Source organism: Tenrec ecaudatus, chromosome 4, assembly GCF_050624435.1.
Source record: "Tenrec ecaudatus isolate mTenEca1 chromosome 4, mTenEca1.hap1, whole genome shotgun sequence".
Classification (NCBI taxonomy): Eukaryota; Metazoa; Chordata; class Mammalia; order Afrosoricida; family Tenrecidae; genus Tenrec; species Tenrec ecaudatus.
This window is the reverse complement of record NC_134533.1, coordinates 73,497,224-73,524,351: the sequence shown is the minus strand read 5'-3', so window position 1 is coordinate 73,524,351 and position 27,128 is coordinate 73,497,224. Positions and strand designations below refer to the sequence as shown.

Below are 27,128 nucleotides of genomic sequence, written 5' to 3'. Positions count from 1 at the left end.
TCAATGAGGCTAGCACGTGTGCTGTCGACGTCTTATGACTCGGTAGTTATAAGGACAGCCATGATAGATTAGGCGTGATCACCTAGCTGTCTATCAATATCTACGCAACAGTCCAGGAGTGCAACATGTAAAAGGTCCACCCACAAGGTTCGGGAGAACTCCAGAAAGGAAATATTTGGATTCAGGCAACAAACAGGAATTTATAAGGCTTATCTACTGTTTACCCCAGTTAGGAGAGCTAACGACGCAGTGTTAGCTAACCTTGCTGCTACGTACTACATAGACACAAGTGACCATGACCCATGACCTTGAGAAGCTTGTAACCTAGTTGAGAGGAAAACAATTACAATAAGCAAACCAAAGAAAGTATAAATGATCAATGTTAACACAGCAATACTGGGGACATGATGTGCAAGGAAGGATTAAGCTTCTCAAGGTGATCAAGAGAAGCTTGGCAATAAGTTGACGATGAAGGCTTCCATTCCAGCCTGTGAGGAGACAGTTCAGGACAGCTCAGGGGACAGAGGGGGAATAGAAGAGGAAAGTGAGATGCGATCTTCAGGGATCCGATGGAGCCAAGGGCTTTCCTTGGCATCAAAAGGACCTGTACAGGGTAAGGGATCAGAAAAAGGATCTAAACAAGCAAAGGTCGACTCTTTGTTACAGAAGAATGCCAACTATGATAGGGAGAAAGGATAGACTTAAGAATGGATGCTAAAACTAGTAGACAGATGTTCCGATGAGGAACATAATATTTACACAGTTGCAAAGCATCTCCTCACAAGTGACTATTGCCTTCTAAGGGAACGATTACAACTTCAGTTGATAATCAAGTCCTGCTGAGTGCTTGGCTGTTAACCAAAAGGCCGGCAGTTTGAACCCACCAAGTGTTCCATGGGAGAAAGATGCGGCAGTCTGTTTCCACGAAGATGTACAGCATGGAAGTTTGATTCTACTTCCTCTGTCCTATAGGATCACCATGAGTCACAATCAACTCAGTGGCACTGAGCTTGGGGTTTTGTTTTGCTTTATTTTGTTTTGTTTGGGGGAGAGGGGAGGTAGTTCACTGAGGAGAAAATTGGGAAGCATTTTAGTCAAATGATACAAATTAAAATCATCAATCTCAGCACAAACTGACAGAATGATAAAATTGGGAAGGAAGCGAATCACCACAAGGAATCGTCTGCATAATATGGCTTGTACTCTTCAAGATGTCAGGATCAAAAATCAACAGGAAGGTGGAGGGTTGAGTCCACATTAAAAGGTAATTGAGTCATGAGAGTTAAATGTAGCTAAATCCTGAATTAGTTCATGAAGGAAGATGGGAAGAGAAACCATAAAGAACATTACTGGAGCGCTTATGGCTGAATATAGATCAGAGGACAATCAGATTGAAACGATGTTCTATTTCCTCGCTTTCCCATGCCTGTAATCTTTACAGGAGTAGAGCACCAGTCTTAATTCACTGTGGGCTGGGTTTGGACCTGCCAGCCCAAAGAACAGAAGCTGACTGCAAACTGCTCTCTGACAACTGGGACCCTTTCGTGTGGAGAATAATCTTTGGGGAACATAGACTTAAACATTTAAGGTTTTAGGGCTAAAGAAACATTATGTTTCCAGCTAGCTTTCAACGACATTAAAAACTACATCCAGATAGAAAAAGAGAGAGTTAGATTGTTGGCAAAGCAAACAGAGCACAATGTGTACAAGGCCTGACTCTCGGTGAAGAGGAAGCCCGGGCATTCTTTTTACTCTTTCTTCCACTTAAAAAGCCTGAAATTGTATCCGCAGGAAAAGGTAAGGAAAAAGAGGGGCCAAAAACAAAGCAAAGAAAAGACGAATGACTGTGTAGTGTCTCTAGTGCCTGTAGTATGGTGCTGATCAACTGTAAAAACCAGTATGGTTTTACACCGACCAAAATCCTATCCCCTTTCTCTTTATTTATTTTCTGTATTTTTGGGGAAATATTTTATTGTGCCGTGATCTACGTGAAAGCTTCTATGGCAAGTTAGTATCTCATTGAACAATTCACACACAATTGCTTGGTGACATTGGTTGCTGTCTTTCCCTTTCTCTTGAAACCAGAGCAAATAGAACCCCAATCCTATACTTTTGTGAGGAGCTACACAGGATGCGAAGGGAGGAGTAAACTGAGATGGAAACAAAACAAAACTGGCTTACAGTCCACTATATTAATTATGCCTACACGGAACTGGGAAAATTCTTGGCAAATCAGAATATTTTTAAAAGAAATAATACACAATGAAAGTAAAAGCAGATGAAATTTCACCGATGGCAGAAGAGCGAAAACTTTATAAAACCACTTCTGAAAACAGCCAAACCTTTGTTCCTTTCTTAGAATGAATAAGCTGAAGGCTCACTAATGATAACAACATGTTTGGGGAAGATTTACTGACTTACAGTTCCTTTAGGAAAAGATTAGCAATTTCAAATGGAAACCTAAGATTATGTAGACATAGACAGGTAGGGACATTCGTAGATCAGTAGAAAAAGAAAGGATCTACAGAGCTCTATTGTTTGTATCCCTAATCTATTAGTACTGAATTACAGGCTAACCATTTTACCTGAGTTTATAAAATAAAATTTCTCAAAGGGAGAAAAAAAAAGAAGCTAGAATTAGTCAAAGAGCTACAGAATAAAAAATAAAGGAGGATAAAGTAGCTGGATCTGTGGAACTAAGGAATCTATCTATAAATATAAAATCAGTATATTAAAGAAATAATTACAGAATAAGCATCATTCTACTGTTCCTAGTATATAAATTGATTCATAATCAATATGGAACAATAAAGTGAATTTTAACAAACCAATTCAGAAAACAATGCCAGCATTGATAATATGCTGAATAAAATGATTTACTTTTAGATGAGTGTCACGTTGTTAAAAAACACGAACAGCAGCAATCATTTTCACTGTTTTAACGGATGAGTTCTTGAGGCCCACTTCAAATGCTACCTCCTCCATGAAGCTTTCTCATCATCTCCTCACTGGAGTGTAAACTTTCAACCTCTGGATGGTTTTTGTTTTGGTCTGTTTGTTATTAATAAAATTCTATTTACCACCAGAGTTTCATATGCACATTTTTATCCCCTACTCTAGAAGGCTGCAACTATATTTTATTCCATTTCTGTAAGGTCTAGCACAATGTACACAGTATAAACTAGTAAGCAGTTGTCAAGCTGAACTAAAGGAATAATCAGCAATTCGACATATGTCAGACCAGTCTGGGAAGATTCTCAGTTTAGAAGTTACATAACAGTATTTGCACAGTATGAAGAATCTGTGCCACGAGTATGATGGCTCAGAAAGCACTCCAGTGAGGGTCATGACGAGGCAGAGAGGAAATGGAATTAGTGAACAATGAGAAAGAAAAGATAAACAGCTTTGCTGAATTGTATCAGAACCCACAGAGCATGGGTACAAATATATCAATAGGGACAATAAGGGCGGTAAAGAGAAGTGACAGATATGAGTACTAGATTTGTAGAAGATCGCAAAACTTATGGCCATGAGTTTATTTCAAGAGACTTCCAGGAAGAAGAATAACATGGTTAAAGAGCACTGAGGACCAAGTGCTTCCCAGCTGGAGTCGTTTCAGAGCCCTCCTTTTATACCGGTGACTATATAGTTCTCATCTGAAGTGGGATAAAAAGGGGTGCCACTAATAATTATGCTATCACAATAGATATAAAACACAACTGTTCCACACAAACTAGAATATATGGTCACCCTGCTCGGTCCATGGACAGGCCAACTCTGACCACTTTGATTCTTTCTCCAGGTTCAACAACAACCATTTAAAAGGCTGGATTCATTTTCTTGCTTATTTTTTCCTCCCTTACCCAAACCCACCAAGAGGAGAATTACCATCTAGTACTCATGGCTCTACCTAGTTAAGCAGTGCCTACCTGGCAAAATCATCACCTGAAGTTTACCAATAATTTAATGAACATAAGCCATGCAGGAAAAGAATGGTAAGCTTTATCAAAAATAAAGCTTCAGCCATAGATCTACAACCAAACAAAAGATATCAACAGAATAAAATAAATGTTTGTTTTCAAACCCCCTAGATGAAACTTCTATTTTGAATTCGGGAAGGCTGTCAGTAGTAAATATGCAAATCAGAAGTAAAAGGGATCTTACCTTGGGAACTCTGGGAGGACTCTGTAGAAGAGGAACTACTGTCTGTGTAACTCTGTGATTCTTCCTTTCCCTCCTGAATGGATGCATTACCCGCCTCTGCGACCCTGGATGCTTGCTGTAATGTTTCGGTTACCAGCTGCCTCGTTTGTTCACTAACAACTGTAGCCTGAAATGTCACTGGTTTGGGTTTAATAAGAACCTAAAAGAAAGCAGAAATATATCAAAATGAAATTTTAGAGCACTGTTTAAAATTCTGAACCTGTAAACTTTTTAAGTAGTACATGCCACATTACATCAGCCACAATTCTGACAAGAGACTTAGCACCTACTTTTTGTTGCCTATAATGATTTGAGCAGCCACTTTACAACCTGTAGAATGTAGGATGGTAGCCACAGCTAGGGGTGACCGAACAAAAAGACACCAAGAGCCTAGATTTCCCCTGGAATTTCTGAGGCACTGTACCAGTCCAGGACTGCCCCCTCTGAATACTTATTGGCACAATAAAAAAGAGAACCCTAATTTTGCTGAAGGCACTATTCTTCAATTTCTTTTTATGAGAAACCAAGTGAAATTCTTAATGGATACAACTGCACAAAGTAAACTTACTGGGGATCCAAGTCTCTGCTGAAGAGAATCTCAGAGGAGCCGTGACTGAGAATTATTAGAAGTAACATGAAGGGCGTGTGGTGGATCAAATTCTTGGCAAAGGTTAAATGAAACCAATAAAATGGGAGAAAATCTCCAAACCGGATAATTCTATTTAAAAATGTGGACTTGACTTCAATTTGGTTCATGGAAGAACATTTTAACTTACCAGTATCATTCTTATTTCTACTACCACAGGATTCTACACCCTCTGGACTCTATTAAGCCACCCAATTCCAAGAACTCAAGAATGAAAATATGGACTCTCCTATGACATAGGGGAAGCCCTGGGAGAGTAGTAGGTAATATGTGGGGCTAACAGCAAGTTCAACAGTTCAAGCCCACTCCCCACTCACTAGAGAAAGATGGCATTTTCTGCTCCTGCAAAGATGTACAGCCTTAAAAACCCACAGGGGCAGTTCTACTCATCTTACAGGGTCATGATGAGTTAGAATCCACGCAAGGGCATTGGGTTTGGTTGTCTGTTCATTTGTTTTTTATTTAATACTATAATCTATGCATGCGATGGGAAAAATGAAATTGCTACACACAAAAATTGACTGGCAATTTGGACAGGTATCTTATTTCTAATCATAAAATATATGTTTTTAGATATATAAACTTTTGGTTATGATTCAAAAAACACAGATTCTAAGTGCAAATGATTAATTTATAGGTAAACGAACTTTTTACAAAAACTTTACTTAAATCTTGAGCCCTACATTTCCATGCAAAAAAGGTTAGGAAGAGTTGCTTTATCTTCTGTTGGTTAAAAAATGAACAAATCTCTAGCTTCCCTGTAATTTATGACTTGTGTGAAGCAGATTTTATTAAGTAAACAGCATGTTTGAAGGCTGTGAGAGCTGGTAAAAAGTAAATACTTTTCTGAGATGCTGAATACCCTTAAGCATCTACTCTACAAACAATATTCTGCATCTTCAGCAGAATTTATTTCAGGGCCATTCTTTCCCCAATTTCTGTTGATGACATGACACTAATATTTAGAAATCTAGAAAAGTGCTGAAGGATGAGATACAGTTTTTGAAAAGAGGAAAGTGCACATTCAATCATAAGTTTTACGTCTGATATGTTCCTTAAGATAACTCATCTTTTCTGTCATATTTCTTCTTTGGAATTTGGGGGGTGGATTTCCACAATACACACAGCCAAGAAAAAAATCAGTAGATTTTACACCTTACCTGTGTTTTCCCTTGCTGTCCATAAACAATCTTTGTTGGGATGATTTTAGCTGCTGGTTGAACTGTGGAACCTATTCCTTTTGGCTGAGTTACAATCATTTTGGTGATGGGTCTTGTAGCAGTAATGATAGCTGGTTTTGCTCCTGTTGGCACTGTCTGAATAGTCTTTTCTCCCTAATTGAAGTCAATGACTACATGAGAAATTAACATGCATTTAAATGATAAATCACTATGTAAATTACTTTAAGAATATAGACTGTTTTTTCTAAGAAAAAGCACCTCAGGTTATATGACAAAGTACAGTGTTTCTGGGTGAACAAAAATCTTAGGCTTGGTTGAAATGACCTTAGAAGTCATTTCAGTGAACTTTCGGTCCAAAGAAAAAATTATTTCCTGATGAGTGAGTTGAAAGACAAAAAAATTAAAACAAAAAGTACTACATATAAGAATACTCACATTACACAGCCCTACTCATACGATATATTTATTAAAAGAGTCAGAAAATTTTGGAAAACCCTAAAATGTTAATAATGATTATTTCTAAGAACATGATAGGTCTCGTACACACACACACACACACCTTTATTGTCTGATTTACCTGAAATAAACATTTATACAATGAAAGACATAATTCTGTGTACAACAGCAGTAGCTCCATGTATATACTCAAAGACAACTCTCCCAGACCCCTAAATATGAAATCGTGAGGATAGTTAAAGTCTTTATGGGGAAACCGCTGGGAAAAGATCAACGGAGAGAACATTCAATGATTATATGAAAATATTATGGAGGAAAAACTTTGAGCTTTCCCATATTTTGCTACTTGTGTGCTAATATTTTTAGTTTACTAATAGACAGCTAAATTCCATTAATTTTTCACCATTTTCATCTGCTTTATTCCTAAGCATTATTTTATGGTCATTATGGATTCAAGTCTTTTTATTTAAACTTAACCAAAGTAAGTTAAAATATAGTGGTTCCTTACTAAATTATTGAAATTAGAAATTTAAGTCTATAAAATTAGGAAGGAAATTAAAAGATCAGAAATATTTCAGTTTTTCCAAATTTTTAGACATCATCTAAATGTGCAGTCATCTAAACTTAGTAAAGTATCCAGTTGAGCTGGGAAAGAGCAGTCACTCTATGAAAATGAACTAAATACACTTACAAACCTTGAAGGTTAAACTACTTGCTGAATTTACCTAGATGAGATAAGAAGTGCCTGCCAGCCATATGATTACTTATTTTCACACCTCTTCTCCCTTCAGGGCAACATCTCTGGTTCATGTGACAAGGGTCACTGGACTGCAAGCAAGCATGACAGTTTGCAGGGCCTGCCCGAGTATGATGCCCCATTCAAAGTTAATCAAAACTGCAGAGCAAGCTATTTTTTAAAAAGCTGCTCTGATGTGTGTGAGAGCATGTACAAGTACACAGTGAGTACAGGTACACATGCATCAGATACATCTAATCATGAGATTATACTCTACTCTTTCATCTATGTGACCACTATAAACCTAGGGCACAAGGCATCCCCTCTTATATATCATGTTCTATGGTTCTGCAAATCACAGTATTCACAATCTAAAAGCTAACCTAAGTTTTAGTTTCAGTTTACTTAGTGAACTCAGCCTAGGAACAATATACAGTTTCCCAGGTAGTGAAAAAAGCTAATGCTGGGTCCCTACCAGCTTTGCAAAGGCGGCGATGCCGAAGAGGCTTTTATATATCCTCTTGAATGAAACATACCACTCTTATTTTCTAACAAGCCAGGCCAGCTAGGACCACTACAGAGTCGGAACAGTAGTTAGGGTAAGTACCCAAAGGAACAGGAAGAAGAAAACTGCTTAAGAACGTCCTCTGTGCAGGCGCCTGTCTAAGCGCTTTCAAAACCACGAGCACTGGCGGAGCTGTATCATCTCCAGAGTGCTCGTGAGGAGATGAAGGGCTACCAGAGGTTGGGAAAAGTGCCTGAAGTCAAACTAGTACTAAGCCTACGTCTGACTAGCTTCAAAGATCTTAATAACTGTGCTCAAATGCTTTCAGAATTACAACCGAATCACTTATTTATACGAGTTCTTTACAACTAGCTCAAAGATGTAAAAATCAAAGAAACTAGCCCCCATCCATTAAACAGATCCTAATCCAATGTAGGCATTTTCTTGTCGAGGCCTAAATTAAATACTAGATCACTATTTGTTGGCCAGAAGCAAGACTGTCCTCCAACAAGGCTCTCCCTGCAGTTCAGTCGGTGAAGGGCTCCATCTGGAACCAAGCTAAGCTTCTAAAGCACGGTCACAAACATCCAGAAATTAAGGTGAGGACGGCCACAATAGGTGTTGTGTCGAGTCAATTCTATCATGACAATGGTAAATCAGGCCATTCTGGCCACTGTGGGGTTTTAATGTCTTTTAGGCAAATATTCTTAAAGTTTGTCTTTAAAATGCTCGTGGACTTTACTTACTCCAGCATTTAGCAATGTTGTGACAACATTTTTGCCCGGGAGGCCTTGAATGGTCGTTCCTTTTCCTGTAGTCTTTTGCACAACAATCACATTGGGCTTGGAAGTCATGGGGATTGTAGTGATTTTGGTGGTTGTTCCTTAGAGAAGGGAGAAGAAAAGGAGGCCTGAGTTAAGGACTGGTGGTATTTGGTTATTTCTGCTTATGCTCTACACACTTAATACTTGGAGTCAGTGTCATCCCTACATGACATGAAGGCTGTCAAGAGGATGAAAACGAAGATGTGGAAATGTAACTTTTAAGTCCTCCCAGAAGAAGAGAATATTAAGAACAAACTCTTGCCTGCACTGAAGTCTACAAGTAGAAGTTGTTGAATGAGAGAATGTTTTGTTGTGCATTTTGTTGCCACAATTAAAAAAATAATTATGATAATAACAATGAGTACAAGGAGAAAGAACATGTTCTACAATTGATTGTGAGAATCACTGTACAACTCTTCTTGATATGAGTGAACTAATAAATTGTATACGTGATAGAAGTGCCAATAAAATTGTTTAAAAAAGGAAAAACAAGAAAGGACTCAGATAGATATCATGCCCAAGATAGAATCTAAAACACCATGATCAATTTCCTCATCAATATTCCTTATCCCCACTAGCTAACTGAAATGAGTATCTCTATTTCATGACAAATATTTTCCCCGAATTTAATACTTTATGAGTACTAAATGATGTAGAAAACATTTTGAGAAAAAAAAATTAAAAAGTAGCAAAATAACCAAAACACTAGACTCTTGAGAGATTTTATACAAAGAAATAGCCATGTGTTTTTGTGTGATTGAAAAGAAGTGAACATGACACTCAGATCATGTCACAGATTAAATGTGTGCATTTGTAATTCATAGCACTCTGAAGGGTCTCAGTATGAAACTAATAGATATTCCAGTCCAACATTTTCAACTATTACATTATTCTACTTTGATCTAGTCATTCAAACATATTATCATCTTGACCTCTCCCCCATGCCGTCTACAATGTGCTCCTAGTCTGCCTATCAAACATTTTTCTTCTAATTTCTTCCAACTGTTCCATTTTCTTCTAATTGTCTGAGTGGGAAATCCTAGTGAAAATATTTCATTTATTCCTTGCTTAGCCAGCTGAGTTCCAGTGCTGGGTGGTGACTGACTGACTGTTATGCAATGATTCCTCGGCGTTTGGCACATCCTCTGGAATCACTGTTCACTGACTATGTGAAAGAATCTGGTTGGCCAAATTTGCCAGGAACATGTCGCTTCTTTCAAAGTATCTCCATGCTGGTTCAGTGTCAAGCCTTCATCCTCTTTGGTATTCCAGACTGTGGTCCCATTTCAAGTTTCTCTACCGTGTAAATAGCTCTAGGGCTCCCTGTATATCAAACATCTTTAAAAAGGTGATTTCATCATGGCAAGAACCCAGAACTTCTGATACCAGTCAAAAACATACCAAATAGGAAAGGTCAGAGTATGTACTCCAGAAAAAGTTCCCTGAGAAATCTAGTGTCGAGAAGAAAAATTAAACAAAATTTTATTCTTTTTCACTGGAACACTGTCTGGGTAGACTAGAGAAACAAATTCATAGACACTCTTATGTATATAACAAAGAGCATTATATACAAGAGCAATTGAGTAATGAGAAAACATCCCAGTCCAGTCCACATCAAGTCCATAAGTTCAATATTAGCCCATATGTCTGATACCAATCTATAAAGTCCTCTTCAGACTCATGAAACACATGCAATGATGTCGAATGCAGGAAGATCACAGGTCAGTGGGTTGGAAATCTTCTGGATCCCGTTGCATTGTAAGCATCTCAGTGCTGGCAGAGGTCTACGTGGCTTCTCCGGCTCCAGAGGTCTGGTTGCACCAGGGTAGGTCCATGTGGCTTCTCCAGCTCCCAGGGCACCATGTGTCTTGGCAGTAGAGTGTCTCTCAGGGAGTGAGCAGAGAGACAGAAGTGTCTTCTGCCTCCAAGGAAGAAATACAGGATTTCCCAGAATTCTGAGGAGAAGGCCATGCCTACACGGAGGCCTCATTGGTTATATCTTGATTGACAGGCCAGGCTCCATCCCTTCACTCATAATCCTCTCAAATTGACACCAGATTATGTAACTTCCACAAAGACCTTAGTATTTCTTATGAGAGTTGTAGAAATAAGATTGCTCTAAGAATTTTCTGGCTATGTATAAATTGTGGCAATGTTTATTACCAGAAAAAGCTTTTATGATATACTTGCCATCATCTGATGTCTTGTCAATCCTGGGTAGTATGCTTGTAGGTTGAAATGAAAAGCGCTTTTCTCTATAAGCTAGCTTCAAAATTATTTTTCCTCCTTCTTTGTAGTCTCTGAATAGTGGGCCCTTAAGAGCTCCCAAGACGAAGCTGCTCAGTATTCATTTATACCAACTTCAATATTTAAATTAACTTCAATCCCTTGTGTGACTGGTTGTATATACACCTCTTGAAATTGAAGCCTCACAAAATATTTGGTTAACAAAAAAAGTGTTTTTATACAGTAAGCATTAAAAATTACTTCAAAGAGTAAATTACACTCTAACTTTACACCAAAGCACAAAGGACTTCTTTCTCTCTTTTTTTTTTTAATGAGTGAATTATATCTACTAGGACAGCGGTTCTCAACCTGTGGCTCGTGACCACTTTTGGGGGTCAAATGACCCTTTCATAGTTGTCACCCAATATATAACAGTAGCAAAATTACAGTTATGAAGTAGCAACAAAAACAGTTTTATGGTTGGGGGAGTCACTACAACATGAGGAACTGTATTAAAGGGTAACAGCATTAGGAAGGTTTAGAACCACTGTACTAGAATATCTAGTCCCTTCTAGTACAGATGTTTGTTGATTTATAAGACAGTTAGTAAGGCAAATTCACCAACTGACAAAATTGGGGGTGGGAGGGCCCTCAGGAAATTTTAAAAAATAGTGTATAATTTTAAAATTTCAAAAACACAGTGTAGAAGCAAGTATAGTATTAAATTAAAATAGAATACAATTTATCACTAAAATTAATAATCATTAGAATAAAAAATTCTGAAATTCCAGTGATCATGTTTCTAAACCTCCAGGCAGTTGTATACTGAAGAAAGAAGTATTCCTAATTTAAAATCGTCCCCTTCTGTGCTCTCATGGCACTTAGTGTACAGTTCTGTTACAATAAGATATATTATAAAATTCAATTGTGTCGCATTCTTTGGGGTCAGAGAATACCTGTGGCACAGACCTAGCACAGTATCTGGCGCATAGCATATCTAAGAACTCATCTACTTAGTCTTTCTTCCAGAAGCAGTGGAACCAAATGCATCACGTTTGTATAATAGGCTGTGATCCTTACACATCCCAGTGATTCCCGTTTAAAAAGATGCCTGTCAAAGTCCTACAATTATGCGAATAGGCTTACAGAGCACAAATTTATTACATCAGATTTTACTACTCGGAGTCTTAAATCACCTTACAATCTTGTTCTTTTGAGGAGTTGGTGGAACGGAGGACAGTGACTTAGGTTGCCTGCCTCAAAGAATGAGCAAATAGAAGAATGAAAAAGTACATAAGCCACTAGCTATTTTTCTGGAGACTGCACTAACGACCAAAATGAAGGATTGTCATTTTCACAAGTTCTCCTAATGCCCTCCAGAGGCAATGAGTTTATCTTGAAGGAGCCACTCTTCATATGGGTGATTCCTCAACTCTCAACAAAGTTCACACAAACACAAAACCCAAATCTGATACTTCTCTCTACACACACATAGAAACACTTGGCTATAAAATATGAGTTCAACAACTGCAAAGATGCCTTATCATTGTTTACTCTGTTTAAAAGAAAAAAAATGGCCTTTCAAGAAAACACTTTGGAAGCATTAACTTGCTTTCTAGGACATTAGGCAAAGGAAGTGAGAATTTCAGATAATTTATATATAACGATGTCCATCACAGGATTATTTACACTGGCAAAAATTGGAAACAACCTAAAACATGCAGCAATAACAAAATGGTTAAATTATGACCCACCATAAACAAGAATATTATGTAGCTATTTAAAGAAAGCTGAAGATGAATAATGATGAAACTTTCTATTCCCATAAAGAGTTAGTCTCGGAAACCCACAGGGGCAGTTCTACCCTGCTCTATAGGGGCTCTAGGGTCTAAAATGACTCAAGTTAAAAATACATTGATCTCATGGGGAAAGTATCAATATTATATGGGAAAGGGAGTTGAACAGATGTTAGATCTGAATTCAATTTCTTAAATCTACATAAGAATTAAAAAAATAAACAATTGTAAAATCTTCTAAATTTTAACACATTTCTCTAGATGCTAAAAAATACAGGTTTTAAAGTTTCTTTGTTGACTTTCTAAATTCTCAACAATGAGAGGGAAAGTACCATTTAAAATGCAAAAAAACAAACAAACCCTTCACGTTTACAGTGAGAAGTCTGAGCGTACTTCAGGAAAGCCACGTTTTTGTTGTGCTGGGGGCCGAAGGGAGACTCTGGAATCCAGCATCTGTTCGTGGGTATGGCAGAGCACCGTCAACCTACCCACCACACACACACACACACACACACACACACACACACACACACACGCGCGTTTACCAACAATCATCAACGAAGGGTAAAAACTACGAGTAAACTGGTAATTCCAGAGAATAGAGACATAATGAGCTCCACGCAATGAGTATAATTGTTTCAACTGTGCACCTAGTCTATCTCCTATGCCTGGAAAAGCTTAAGAATTCCTTTCATCCGTGCTCAGACACTTGAAATCGCAACTAAATATCAGTTACTTTATATTAAAATACAAAAACAGCTATTATGTACACATATCTCTAGGTTCTATCTATCAGATCACCTCTCTACTAGGAAAATGTTGCTGTGCTTTGCTTGCTTTGCTCTCGACTACTACACTACCACTTATCTTGCTGTAACGCTGAAGCTATGCCACCGGCATTTCAAGTGTCATCAGGGTCACCGCTGTGAAGGGGTTCTAACAGAGCTTCCAGACTACAGTCGGTCAGGTAGTAGTTTCACGTCTCAAAATGAAACCGTCTGGACAGCAGTGGCTCCGTGTCTGAGAGCGTGCTGGAAGATAAGCCCCTCAGATCACAACACAGAGGCTACGACAAGGCGCTCACACATGACAATTGTGAGGAAGGTCCACGCTCACACATGACAATTGTGAGGAAGATCCACAACTGGGCAATGGTTCCATGAGGTCACTGTGAGTCAGGACAAGCTAGACAGCCCTGAAGAACAACTATAACAATTGAGTACAAAGTAGTTAAACAAGGACTGAGCTATGGAAACAGAAGCCCCAGGGCAACCAGACATTCCTTATAGCCAAATGGCACTATAAATTCATGTACAAGTAAAGGAAAATCCTGACAGCCATAAAAAGCTACCAAGTAATGAAAAACATGATCACTTTAAAAAAAAGGTTTTTAATTGAATAAGTGTCCTACACTATTTAAAGACATTGTCAAGTAATAAATTATAATTTGAGTTTCAACTGAGTTATTTTAAAAGCTGGAATATGATGATTCTTTCCCTACTGCTTTCACCCTCCCTCCGTTTGGCACACACTGGATTTTCTCACTTACACGTAAAAGTAGAGCCAAAATTAGCAACTTTAAATACAGTCCTTTATGCCAATACCATACCCTGCTTTGCTACTTTTTTCACTCTCTCAATTATCAGCAACATCAAATTACTGCCAGAAATTTCAATCCCTTGACTTAAAAATGTTCAAACAGCTCACATAGGGTATACAAAATATGGCCAGTGTACAAAAATGGTAGATACTTAAAAGTCCACAGGGCTTGCTTGATCAGAGATTATTTACATCATTTTAATTAAAAAATAATAATCAATGAAAACAGATGCCATGTCAATGTTCCACTTCACACTCACAAGCCAAATATTGCAGGAATTCACGAGCCAATAAAAACCTGGTTAACTTCTAAAATACCAATAAATAGGCTGAGTAAAAAAATAAAATAGAAAATTTACACAAACAGTCAACATAAGTGGTAAAAAGCAAATAGAAAGTGGAGAGCAAATGCTTTGAAAATGATGAGGGCAAAGAATGTACAGATGTGCTTTATACAATTGATGTACCTATGGATTGTGATAAGAATTGTATGAGTCCCTAATAAAATGTTTTTTTTAAAAAGCAAATAGAGATGCTTACTTTTAATAAGCTAAAGTGACATTAGTAATTGAAATTATGATATGTCCCCACAGATATACTTAGCTAAATACTAATTCTTCCACTACCTAGTTTGTGTAGCCTTGAACAAGTCAATGTTTGCCAAACCCTCAGCTAGCTTCATCTGTAAACTGGGGCTAACCACTCCGGGTGACGAGGAAGTCTGTGTTGACATATGGGAGAGTACTATGTAAAGAAAACATATGTATGCACATACAAGTTATCCTCTTTCCACTCTGATTCAAAACAATTAAATGCTCTCTAGTTTACATTCTCAACAGCTCAATGTACGAATATTCAATATTAGAACAAAAATCTTCCATTTTATACTCAATCACGAAACATAAAGGCTGAAAGCAAAGCTTTAGATTTCTAAGCAGAAAACAAGAGATCAAACAGAATCCCTCAATAGTTCAATAGCTTGTTTCCTCTTATACCCTGAGCATATTTCGGACAGACCTACCGGAAACTATATTACTACTGATGATCTTGCCCCCCAAGGTCGCCAAGGACTTGGGCACAACCGTAATGATGCTGCCACTGGTAGTTTTCACGTAGGTTGCGGCTCCCGGGGTTGCAGCCATTCGACCTATGGACGGGCTCACTGCTGGCCGAGTATAGGTTGCCTGTGTGCCTACAAAAACGAAAAACTTGTCGGTTTCTAGCAAGATAATCATTTACATTTGACTCTAATTCGACATACTCTACCTTGCTTTAACTTGAAAGAAAGTGGAATTTCAAGGTACCAAGTCATTAATTTACAACTTTACAGTTCATTTCAAATGCATACAGCAAGAACCAAAGCCAAATCAATTTAAATGAATTCTACACATAAAATTTTGCGATCTGTTCCAGCAAACTGCTAACCCACGAAACAGTACAGCTAACCCTGTCGCTCCTTCCACTAGTTCTATGCCAAAAGAAACTGAACCATCATCTTTGCCGCCGGAGCATTTCTGCTATTTTTCTGTCACGGATTGGAAGGTCGCTGCATCAGTTTTATACTATCTCTATGCAAAACCCAGGAAAAGAACTCAGGAAACAAGGCAGCATTGCTTTTGTAAAATGTTACAAACTTCTGCTGGTTTGTATTCTGCTACTTTCTAAATATAATTCCATCTTTTAGAGAGTTATTCCATCATTTTACTAAATATTACGGTTGAAGTTGCCAAGAATTGCCCGGATTATTTCTCTTTAGTCTGAAAGGCTCTTTACATATTTCCTTACCTTTAACTGACCTATAAGAATATTTTCCATCATGCCTCCAAAGAGATTTTACCTTCTTACTTCTAGGACTTTTTTCCTTTTCCCAGACAAGAATTAAAAACTAACCAGATGAGACTGTTACAGTTTTATAGGCCAAAATAGTATTCCTAAACTTAGAATTATTAGTCTTGGAGTGAATGAAAAAAGGAACAAAGATAGTACCTTCTTCAAATGAAAAAAATTTTTCACGATAGAGTCAGAGGCTACAATGATAGTCACTTTCAATAAGCCCCCAAAATAAAAAAATGCCTTCAGAAAGTTCCGAAGATGAGGAGACTGTCTGCTCCTACAATGATTTCCTGTCTTGGAAAACCTAGGCAGCAGGTCAACTCAGTCTTATAGGGTCAATCTGAGTTGGAATTGACTTGATGGCAGTGAGTTTCAGCATATAATCCATGTTCAATATATATGTAATCACTACCCAAAATAGGGGAGGGGAGGGGAGAAGGAGAAGAGCGTAAAGTAAAATTACTGTATTTTCCCCTGAAATAGCCTGTCCATATAAACAACATGCAAGTCACATGATATGTTCAGAAGTCCATTTCAACCTCATTCACCCTCATTCAATACTACTTGTGATGCTATTTGTATAATAAAGGTATATGACATGAACAAGTTATAGACCAAGTTTTATAGTACTGAACCTGCTGCCTTAGCTCTGGGGCAGTTCAAGACTGAGTTCTTTGTAGCCAATCTGAGCACCCCTTAAGTCACACCTTAAATAGAGAGAAGGTCATGTGTGGCCAGTCTGAACCTAGGCTGGTCACACAACAGGAGGGGACCTTGCCAAGTGTGCCTGGGTTCATGAAGCCTGGAAGTACATCAGTGCAGGTGAGGGCACACATTGCTCCAAATCCGCAGGCTCCCCAGGCAGCCAAGTCAGTTGGCCTTGACTTATTTGAGCAAGGGATGAGTGGCTCCTCTACAACCTTGGTTCTTATGCCACGCCCAGGTGTCTTGTAGGGGGAGATTCAAATGGGATGAGTGTAAGTCCCAGCCACCTGGACGGCAGAGCAGAATGAACACAGCTGCAACGCGCCAGCCTTGCCAGCCAAATGGCCTCTCTGGCCCATAGTGTGCAGACTCACACACCTCCTGGGCTGGGGCCAGCTGCCCTGGCAAGGGCTGTTTCCAGAGTGGCAAGAATGATTTCTTCCTGCACTGTAGAAAGTGTGTGTGCAGAGCAGGGAAGGCGCCCTGCCGGGAAGGAGCTGCTTTAGGAACTCACGAGCAGGCTAGTGAGGGTCTGTTGCTGGTGAGGACTAAAGCTTCCAGGTCAACAAGCACTACAGCAGAGAGGCAGGTAACATTACATCCGTTAGCCGGAGAGAAAAAAGACATCATCAGTATGTAAAAAAAATACCGATCTAGCACATTTATGAAAAAATAAGGTGTTACTTTGAAACATGTTATATAATGTGTTACTATATAATGTGTTACTTTGAAAAATAGGGTAGCTTAAATTATTAACACGCATACATCTGGGTCAGAAAAGAGACTCATGTGAAGTAAATATGCTAGAGACACATACTTGGAGTTAGCTGAATTACAACGGAAAAAATTTCAAATTAAGCTTTTTATAAAGGAAAGTACTTACTCTAGCATAGACACATATAGACATATTATTTTTTAACTAAGATAATATTGCAATGAGCAATCATATATATGATATACTGTTATCTATGTGCAAAATAGAGAAAAGCTTGGGGGAAGTATGACAAATATTCAATAAAATTTTTAAAAGCATAGGCTTTGAGGTGAAATAGACTTTAGTTCAAATCCCTTATCTGCTTCTTTCTGTGTAGCCTTGGGCAGGTGCACAGTATCTGTTTTACTGATGGAAATGTAAATAAGCATAAAGAGATGAAATATAATGTTTGTACAGTCCCTTCCATTCTGGTCAATAAAGAGTAGTTCATAACCTGAGACAGGTTATCACTTAACACTATTTAGATTTAATTACATTTAAAAGAATAAACTCAAATAAAACCAAACCCACTGCCATTGAGTCGATTCCAACTCATAACCACCCAATAGGCCAGACTGCAAACATTTACAGGGAGCACAGACAGCCTCATCTGTCTTCCACAGAGTGGCTGCTAGGTTAGAACCACTGACCTAGTGACTAGCAGCCCATCCCCTAACATACAGCACCCCTATAGTAATAGCTAATACCAATATTAACAGTAATAGCTGTTGGGTATTGTGCTAAGTATTTTACCTATATGATTTCCTTTATTATACTATCCTTATGGCATAAGTATTATTATCTCATTTAAAGAGATGATAGAAAAGATTTATGGAGATTCATTAACCCATTTAAAGTCACGAGTAGTCCAACTTAAAGTGGTCTTCACTGTTATTTCCTGGCCCTGGGGCTGATATCCTGGGCTTCCCTCAGTCTCAGAAACTTTTATTCTACTGTAATGTCATCCAGACTCTCAACCTCATCGATTAGTGCCTTGTAGCCTGAGACCACAGTTTCACTCACTCAACAAATCCTGACTAAACACCTCCATGTATGTGGTAAATAAAACAAACATTGTCTCTTGTCCTTGTAGGATTTATGGTAAAAAGTAAAACATGAAACAAGTCAACAAACAATTAGCTAAGCAATGAGAATCTCAGTAAGTGCTCTAAAGGAAAAAAGGATCATGAGCTAAGATAACAAGGCAGGGCTCATTCTAATTAGGGAGAGCAGGGCCAACAAATACCTCTTTGAAGAACCCTCCCAGCCATTTTGATACTCCCAGCATCAAGCACATCACGGCTAAGGAGAGAGAGCACGCTCCACAAGTGCGTGACAAATTAACAGGGATGCGCAAGAACACTTACCAGTTGGAGTGGTTACCAGCTTCGTTGTCATAATTGCACCATTACTGCTAACCACCATTATAGGGGAATTACTACTGGTGGGCAGAGTTGCCGTCACTGGTTTAGGTAAGATTTTACTTGGTTGAACCTGTTGTGTGATGATTTTAACACCTTTGGAAAAAGAAAGATAGAGCTCAATACAAATTATTTTTAAAAACATGTCCCTATACCAACTCAAGAGGGCAGCAGTCTCACATCTCCTCAGTCTTAGCGAAAGAGAGGCCTTCTCATACCAATAAAACTCTTCTACCATTTTAGTCATCTAGTTTTGTCTTTCCTAATTTCTCTTATTTTAGGAGTACAAATAAAAATATTTACAACGTAGTAACAAAATTCTTAAAGAAAAATCTTTCCCCTCTACCTATGAAGTGTTTTATGAGTATAAGATCTATTAAAGCAAATAAAATTTTAAGCTAGCCACTAGACCTGAACTTTCACAAGCAAATGAATAATTTGTCCCATTCAAATAGCTGGGATGAAAGGATGAAGATAGAAGTAAAAAAAAATTAATGTAGCTCTTATATATTCACAACTTCATTAAGGATTTTCCAAGTCCTCTTCAATTATAAAAAGCTGCTAAAAATTACATAGAGCAAACGTATTCTTTTTGACCCTTTCTTTTTAGTTTTCTTCTTTTAATAACTCAATTTATTAAATGCAGAATATGAAATAAAAGATATAACTTCCTACAAAAAATATGCTGTGGAAAAGCACTCAATAGCAATCTATAACAATAAAATGAACATGTTCAACAGAACCGACAGTTCTAGGGGGACATGGGAGAGGGGAAAGTGGAGGGAAAGTTAGTGGTGTTAACAAACCCAGGGACAAGGGAACAACAAGAGATACAAATGGGTGGTGAGGAGAGTGTAGGAGGACTGGTAGGGCATGATCAAGGGTAATGCAACCAAGAAGAATTACTGAAACCCAAATAGAGGCCTAAATAACGGCATGTACATATGTAAATATATTAATATATGAGGATGGGGAAATAAATCTATGTGCATATATTTATAGCTGTAGTAAGAAGGTAGCAGAAGGAAACACAGGGAATTCAGGGTGCATGATCTCTTCAGGACCAGTGGTTGAGTAGCGATATTGGGAGGGTGGAGGGAGGGTGGGTTGGAAAGGAGGAACTGATTGCAAGGATCAACATATAACCTCCCTGGGGTACGGACAACAGAAAAATGGGTAAAGGGAGATGTCGGACAGGGCAAGATATAAGATAAAATAATAATTTATAAATTATCAAGGGTTCATAAGGGAGGGGGAGCTGGGAAGGAGGGGAAAAAATGAGGAGCTGATGCCAGGGGCTTAGGTGGAGAGCAAATGTTTTGAGACTGATGAGGGCAATGAATGTATGTGCTTTACACAATTGAAGTATGTATGGATTGTGATAAGAGTTGTATGAGCCCCTAACAAAATGATAATAAATAAATAAATAATAAAAGTGTTCTGGTGCTAGTGTTGTAATTTTCTTTCTACATTTTCCAAGTTTGTTTCTAAGGTGTTATATTTGGTACAAAACTTAAAATATTAAATGTAAAATTCACAGCTAACTACTAACTTAAGTATTAATAATTTGAACTATGGAATAAAAAAATTAGTTAACACTTCTACCCCCTCCCTCCATCCCTGCCCCCATAAATTCAGTAAAATAATTCATGGGATAGAATATATTGCTATAGAAAACTGAGAATTAAATTACATTTTAGACAGTGACTGAGATTCAAACATTAAAAAGCAGATTAATATATTTACTTAAAGTCTCAATGTCAAACTTCCTGTAACCAACAAAACAAGTTTAAATTACTACGCAATTAGGCATTTACTTAATCTATGTGACAGAATTAATAAAACTATTCAAGAAAATCTCTGAAAATTCAGCAAGCAAATTGAGAATCTGCGGTATTTGAAACCAAACTTTTTTTCTTCTCCCCTCTCCTAGTTCACGAGGTGAGGACTGCACTCGAGAGTCAAGCCCACGGGATCCCTGAGTACAAAAATAATTATTAGGGTGCTAAGTTTTTATTTCAAACATTTTCAAAGATTTTATTGACCGGGTTGTATTTGTTACATGGCCTTTCTGAATGTAAAATGCTAATTTAAAAGAAAATTCCTTCTCACTACTAACAGAGAGGGAAAATTTTGAGGTAGCACATTGGCAGAAGAAATTTGGGGTAACACTTGGCAGGGTCATAGTCTGGGAGGTGAGACTTCAGCATTCCTTACCTTGCTCTTTGTCTGCTCCCTGGTGCCGGGGTGAAGTCCCGAAGAAGTGTGTCTGAGATAAGAGTTTTACTTTCAACTCACCCCCCTACGCACGGAATGGAGGCTCTGCCTTGGATGTGCCATGACTGAGAGCACTGAGACCTTGGTAACCTGCCCTCACTCTGGCAGCAATGGCTGCAAGCAAGGAGAGGCAAACAGAATCTCAGGCTGCTGGCCCCAACCCAACAAACACTCCACTTCTAGTGAAAGGGGGCCATTCCTGACCCCACTCCATGCAACTTCTTTTTGTTTCTGTGAATGAATAGGGACATGAAAAAAAGACAGCAATTTGAGGATGTAGAAGAGGCGAAGAAAAATACGAGGGAAGTGGTGTCAGCCATCCAAACAGATGAATTTGAAAAATTTCCAAGAATGTCAAATTACAGATTTGACCGTATTAAGTATAATGGAGAGTACTTTGAAGGTGATAAGGTTGTTTTGTACAAAAAATTTAAATACATTGCTTTGAGAAAAAAATTCCACTTTGGGGTACTACCCCCTGGTATACCCAACAACAGAACAGACATGTCACAAGGGCCAAGGAACATGACAAAACTAAAGCACATCCTCCGCCAAACAAAAAGAAAGACATGAAAAAGGACACAGCTACAATGGAATAAAACTGTATCTCTAGGAGGCCTAATTGCCTATGTAGGAATCTATGAAAATACTTCTAGTAATAATATGTGAATTCAGCAAAGTCAAAGAATACTTTTGTATATTAGCAGAGAACATGTGGAAACAGATTTAAATTACAATACCATTTTAATCACTCCTATGGGATACAGAAGGGTTTTCCCCCAGTTTGTCCCCCAAATATGCCAAACTTAAGAAGCTGCTTGCAACACTTGGTAAATGACTATACACCTGGAAGTCAACATCAGCTGCTTGGAGGTTATCTCCCTGAAGGTATCAATCATCTAGCGCAATCAGACTCTATAGTCTGTCCCACCCTAAAAAGAGTCCATTCCCTGCTGATAAGGATAGTGGATTGTTTCCCTGAAGGAGAGCCCAGAGACAAGGTCAATCCAACTCAAGGAGGACCAGGGTTAGGCTGCCACCTTGAATCTAGGATACGCCCATCTGGTCACATGTGTACCCCTAGTACCTCCCTTCCTGTTACGTATGTGATTACCTCTAATCAGTGGGGGTTGCACAGCTTCTAAGTATGCACTTATAGATATGTAAGTATATGAGTATATAAGCTGTGAGTAGAAATATACTCTTTCTGTGCGGACCTGGCTGCTAAGATCATGGCCGTCCAAGGTGCGCGTGCTACTATGAAATGTGTCTGACTCTTTTATTCTCTGTCTCCCATCCCTCCTATTCTCTATGACTTTACTATATTCTTTATATATGATCACTGTACAATTGCGCCCACGGACCCTGCAGTAGTGAGAGGCTGGTTTATTCTGACACATTCCCAGAAAAAGAAATATTGTTAGGTGCTAATGAGTCAGTTCCGACTCACAGCGACCCTGTGTACAACAAAAGAAGACACCGCCCAGTCTTGTGCCATGCTCACAACTGTTCATGTCTGAGCCCATGTTGCAGCCACTGTGTCAATCTAACAAACAGATTACCGTATATACTCGTGTATAAGCCGAGTTCAGCTTATACACAGGTCAGTGGTACCCCAGTGAGGTGTAACATCTCACGGGTGATTGCAGCTCCTCTGCTGTTCATTCAAAGCCCCACTGACACTGCAGGGCTTTGAATGTTTGTTTACCCACATCTAACCAATCAGAGCCGTCCTAGGACGTGGACGGCTCCAATTCGCAAAAGCACCCGGAGTGATTCACTTACGCCGACAGCTGAACTGGTAAGGATGTATCTGTGGCTGCACTCCGTCTCTCCCCTCTGGTCTCTGTGTTAATTCACATCCTGCATTTCCCACCCTAGGCTTATACTCAAGTCAATCAGTTTTTCTGGTTTCCCAGGTAATAATTAGGGACCTCGGCTTATACTCGGGTAGACTTATATTCAAATATACACAGTAGGGCTTGTATGCTGAGAACTAAAATATACACATAAAAGAAGCCAAAGTAGACTTAAATAAAACAAATGGAAACTGACAGATGTAATATCAGTACAAAGTCTACTTTTCGCAAATTGGTCTAAAGATGCAATTTCTAGGAAAATCCTAGAAAGGTTTTAGTATACAGATGCAAGCTTATTCTTAAATTCCTATTGAAAGGCAACAGAACTAGAATAGCTAAAAGAATTTAGGAAAGAACTGAGGAGAGAAAAATGACTACTCAAAGTAAAGGCTTTCTCTACAGGTGAGTTTCCAACTCACAACAGGGTTCTGTTCTAATGGCTCGGTTGTTTAAGTCAGTTCTGACATATATCAAACACCTCCTCTCCTCCTAGTTTACATTAGTATTGTCTTTTATCTTCAGTATCTTCATAAATTCATCATAATAATGAAGTCAGGGCTGTTGGGTGCATGCGTAGTTCAACTGTCAGAGTTGAACATGGTGTTATGCTAAGAGCTGAAAACTGCCAACACTGACTTCCCTGTATACCAGACCATAGCAGTGTTTTGAAAAGCAAATCATAAAACTGATCATCTGTGGGTGAACATCTGAGAATGATAACATCAGCAAATTATACACTGCTACAACTAATGTTAAGAAGTACCGAAAAAGAAGACAGTAGTAAGAGTGGTTCGCGTTGATTCGAGTAAGTCATAAGTAGGGGACTACCTGTTTGGCTGCAGTAATCAAGACAGGGTGGTGTTCACACATAATTAACTAAAGGTAGGGGAAAAAATCCTAACTCATTGCCATAAGGTTGATTCTCACTCATAGAGACCCTAAAGGGCAGAAGTAGAAAGGACTGGGTTTATACAAGACCCTTTACGGGAGCAGAGAGCCTCATCTTTCTCTCAGAGCGACTGGAAGGTTTTAACCACTGACCTTGTGGCTAGCAGCTCAATACATAGCCTACTATGCCACGAGGGATCTTCAAATCCATAATAGAGGGATAAAAAACACCACAATGGAACAGAATATAAATAGACCCACAAAAATACTACAAATTCTCATAAAGACCCAAAAGTAATTAATTCAACAGAGAAAGGATGGTCTTTTCAACTCATGTTGCTAAAAAGCAATTTGATATCCATAAACGTGGAAATGAACTCCAACACAAATCTCACACCCTATTCAAAATTAAATCAAATTAGGTCATAGACTTAAATATAAAACATAAAGCTATAAAACTTCTAGGGCCTAGGGCTAGGCTTAGACTTGACACCAAGCAGCAGGGTTCCTAACAGCAAAAACGAACAAACTGAACTTTATCAAGAGCTACATTCGTGAAAAAGACCCAGCCCTATTGCTACTGATCTTTCGCTAATAACATATTCCTTCCCTAACTATGAAGGTGAGAGTACTTAGGACTCGGAGTTGAGGAACCTAAGATTTTGGGACTAAAAATACAGTTAGAGGGCTGGGGCTTTGAATAAATTTAGAAAAGATTTTAAAGTATTATAAACATTGAACCCAAATAATACAAACACATAATATCATTCAGTTTGTATTAGTCCTAATAGATTTTGTAGAATAAATATATATAATAGACCTTCCTGGCTAAAAATTTTCAGGTTCTCTCACCCGATGTTCCAATGAGATGACTGGAAATTCATTTTGTTTTCTTAAAAGATACTAAGCATATTTAAGAGTCTTTTAAATACCCTTTTTCTAGTCAATAAACTCACGATGGTCTATTGACTAGAAAAAGGGTATTTAAATGACCCCCACCTCTGTGTCTCCATATACTGAGATGCTTTGGGGAAACTACTAAATTTATGCCAAACTGGATACTATAAACTCTCTACCACAAGGCTCTCCAGACCAATTTTCCACCACCTACTCTCCATACCTCAATTAGGTCCTGAAGTACAGTTCTCAAATTTGAGGTTATTTGATTGGCTTCCTCCATCCCCCCTGAGACTTCACTGGAAAAACTCTGTTTCACACACTGCTTTTCGTTCTTTAATTTGCCGAGCCCTAGGTCTCCCTCTGCACGAGGGTTTCCAACAGGAGGGCTGCACATGACATTCTGGGATGACAGCTTTGGTGCGTGAGGAAAATGGATGTAAAAGTAAACCCAAAGAGCAGAGCACTCTTCAGAGGCATGGTGGCTACCTGACTCCTGTTTGATTTGGATGGTAGGCTTGATACCGGCTGGCAAAGGAGATTGCTGCGGTGGCTGCTGCTGAGAGACTGGCGCGGGCTGCGCCACTTGTTGCTGTGTCTGCTGCTGCACTTGATGTAACTGCTGCTTAGAAGACTGCTGATGCTGTTTGGGAAACTGGGCAAGAATCTGAGTGGGTGCACCCACTAGGCTTTTGGGGGAAGGAAGTCTGGTTGATGCCATTTTGATTGCTGATGTCGACACACCTGTAGAAGAGTAAAGGAAAGAGAATTAAAGATTAAAGAACAATTCAAGTTACTTCTAAGTTGATAGTTGGAAGATTCAATATGTCAATTACATCCTTGCAGTTTAAGGTGACACTTCTAAAATAAATTCTCTCCTAATGATGACTTGAGCCCTACTACTCGAAGGGGGAATCAGCAGAACCTATAGGACCTTCTTTGGAATTGACATTCTCTTTTGAAATTTTGTTCGTTTATTTTTAAATTGTCTTTTTGTTTCACTGGAACGGTGCTCAGTTTTAAAAGTTAAAAGTCTACTTTTAAAGTCTAGTTTTAAATGTTAAAAGTTGCTTCGTTACAATAAAACTAAATGTGTACACAATAGGTAAATATGTCTATTAAAAATATGACTTATTGAGCAGCTAGGAAATGCCAGATAAAATGGGTAGCTCTTCATATATTTGGTGTTTAGTCCTCCCACTATAAGGGAGCATTATTGTTCCCAAACTGAAAAAAAAAATTAAATTAAATTAACTGATTTTCTTCGGATAAAGAGGCAAAGCATTAGGCAGGATATTCACAAATCTGATTCTCACTAGTCTTTCTATTTAAAATGGAAAATTCTCAAAATCAATCTGAGTTTTGAATCTTAGTTGTAACATTTGCAATATCACTTTTTAGCCATTTTAAACATGGCATTATATAATTCTCCTTTTGAACTCTTTAGCTTTTTAATATCTCAGTTCCCTAGACTACAGTCATGTCAAGTGAACTGAGTCTTTAATAATTAAGTGAACTGTTAATGGGTATATTCGATCTATATCCACAGCAAAAAAAAAATCTTGATACAAAAGATTTTAGGATATGTCTTTTGTGTGTACTACTATGCATGCTCACATAAGTAAAGAGTACTAGTAACTTTACTAAAGATGTATGAGCTTCAGAGAAACTTCCTTTTCACCGATTTTTCACCTGTAATCATATAATTCATCACTATGATACAGGAATGTGATCTATCAATAAATCAATGCTCCAGAGAGGGACCTGGGATAGAATTCATCATATGAACTTTTTGAGCTCTGCTAAATGATGAGGGAAAAACAAATAAGCAGACTAATTATCAAATACCACCAGGATGTTAGTTCACAACTTCTTCCACCATCCACATGGCAATTGGCTTGTACTATAAACCTTTAAAAAAAATAATAACATTATGTCATCCTCTTTGGAGGAGGCTAAATAGAGGAGGGAAAGTCCTTGCAAAGTTACCCTGGCTCTCTGGGCTTCACCTTCCGAATCTGTTGCTTTCTCCCTGCAAATGTCTCAGGGTTGTTGGGTAGGTTGAAGTAAGATCACAGACTAAACAACACTAGACCAGGGACAAAAGGTACTGTGGGAATTGTCTGGAGGTTGCAATAAATTTAGAATGGTAAAAGTAATCCCTATGATATATACTAAGAAAAATTTTCAAACATAGGCAGGGGGGAAAAAAAATCACAAAAAAATAAAGGTGATTTACTATGAAAAATCAACTAAACCCAAAGAAGGGGAAGATAAAGGCCAAAAGGCTTAAGACACAGAGAAATCAAATAGCAAAGTGGC

The 27,128-nt window shown here is 38.4% G+C and overlaps 1 protein-coding gene across 11 annotated transcripts in view; it reads right to left on the bottom strand.

Annotated features, from left to right (window-relative positions):
- Positions 1-27,128, bottom strand: part of EMSY (EMSY transcriptional repressor, BRCA2 interacting) — an 85,727-nt gene that overhangs the window by 18,948 nt on the left and 39,651 nt on the right. For all 11 annotated transcript variants that reach the window (XM_075546310.1, XM_075546304.1, XM_075546307.1 and 8 more), the window contains 6 exons: positions 25,296-25,550; positions 18,832-18,981; positions 15,194-15,364; positions 8,474-8,610; positions 6,010-6,183; positions 4,165-4,363 (listed from right to left, as the gene is read on the bottom strand). In XM_075546310.1, coding sequence (XP_075402425.1) covers positions 4,165-4,363; positions 6,010-6,183; positions 8,474-8,610; positions 15,194-15,364; positions 18,832-18,981; positions 25,296-25,550 — 1,086 coding nt within the window. The remainder of the gene's footprint in view (positions 1-4,164; positions 4,364-6,009; positions 6,184-8,473; positions 8,611-15,193; positions 15,365-18,831; positions 18,982-25,295; positions 25,551-27,128) is intronic.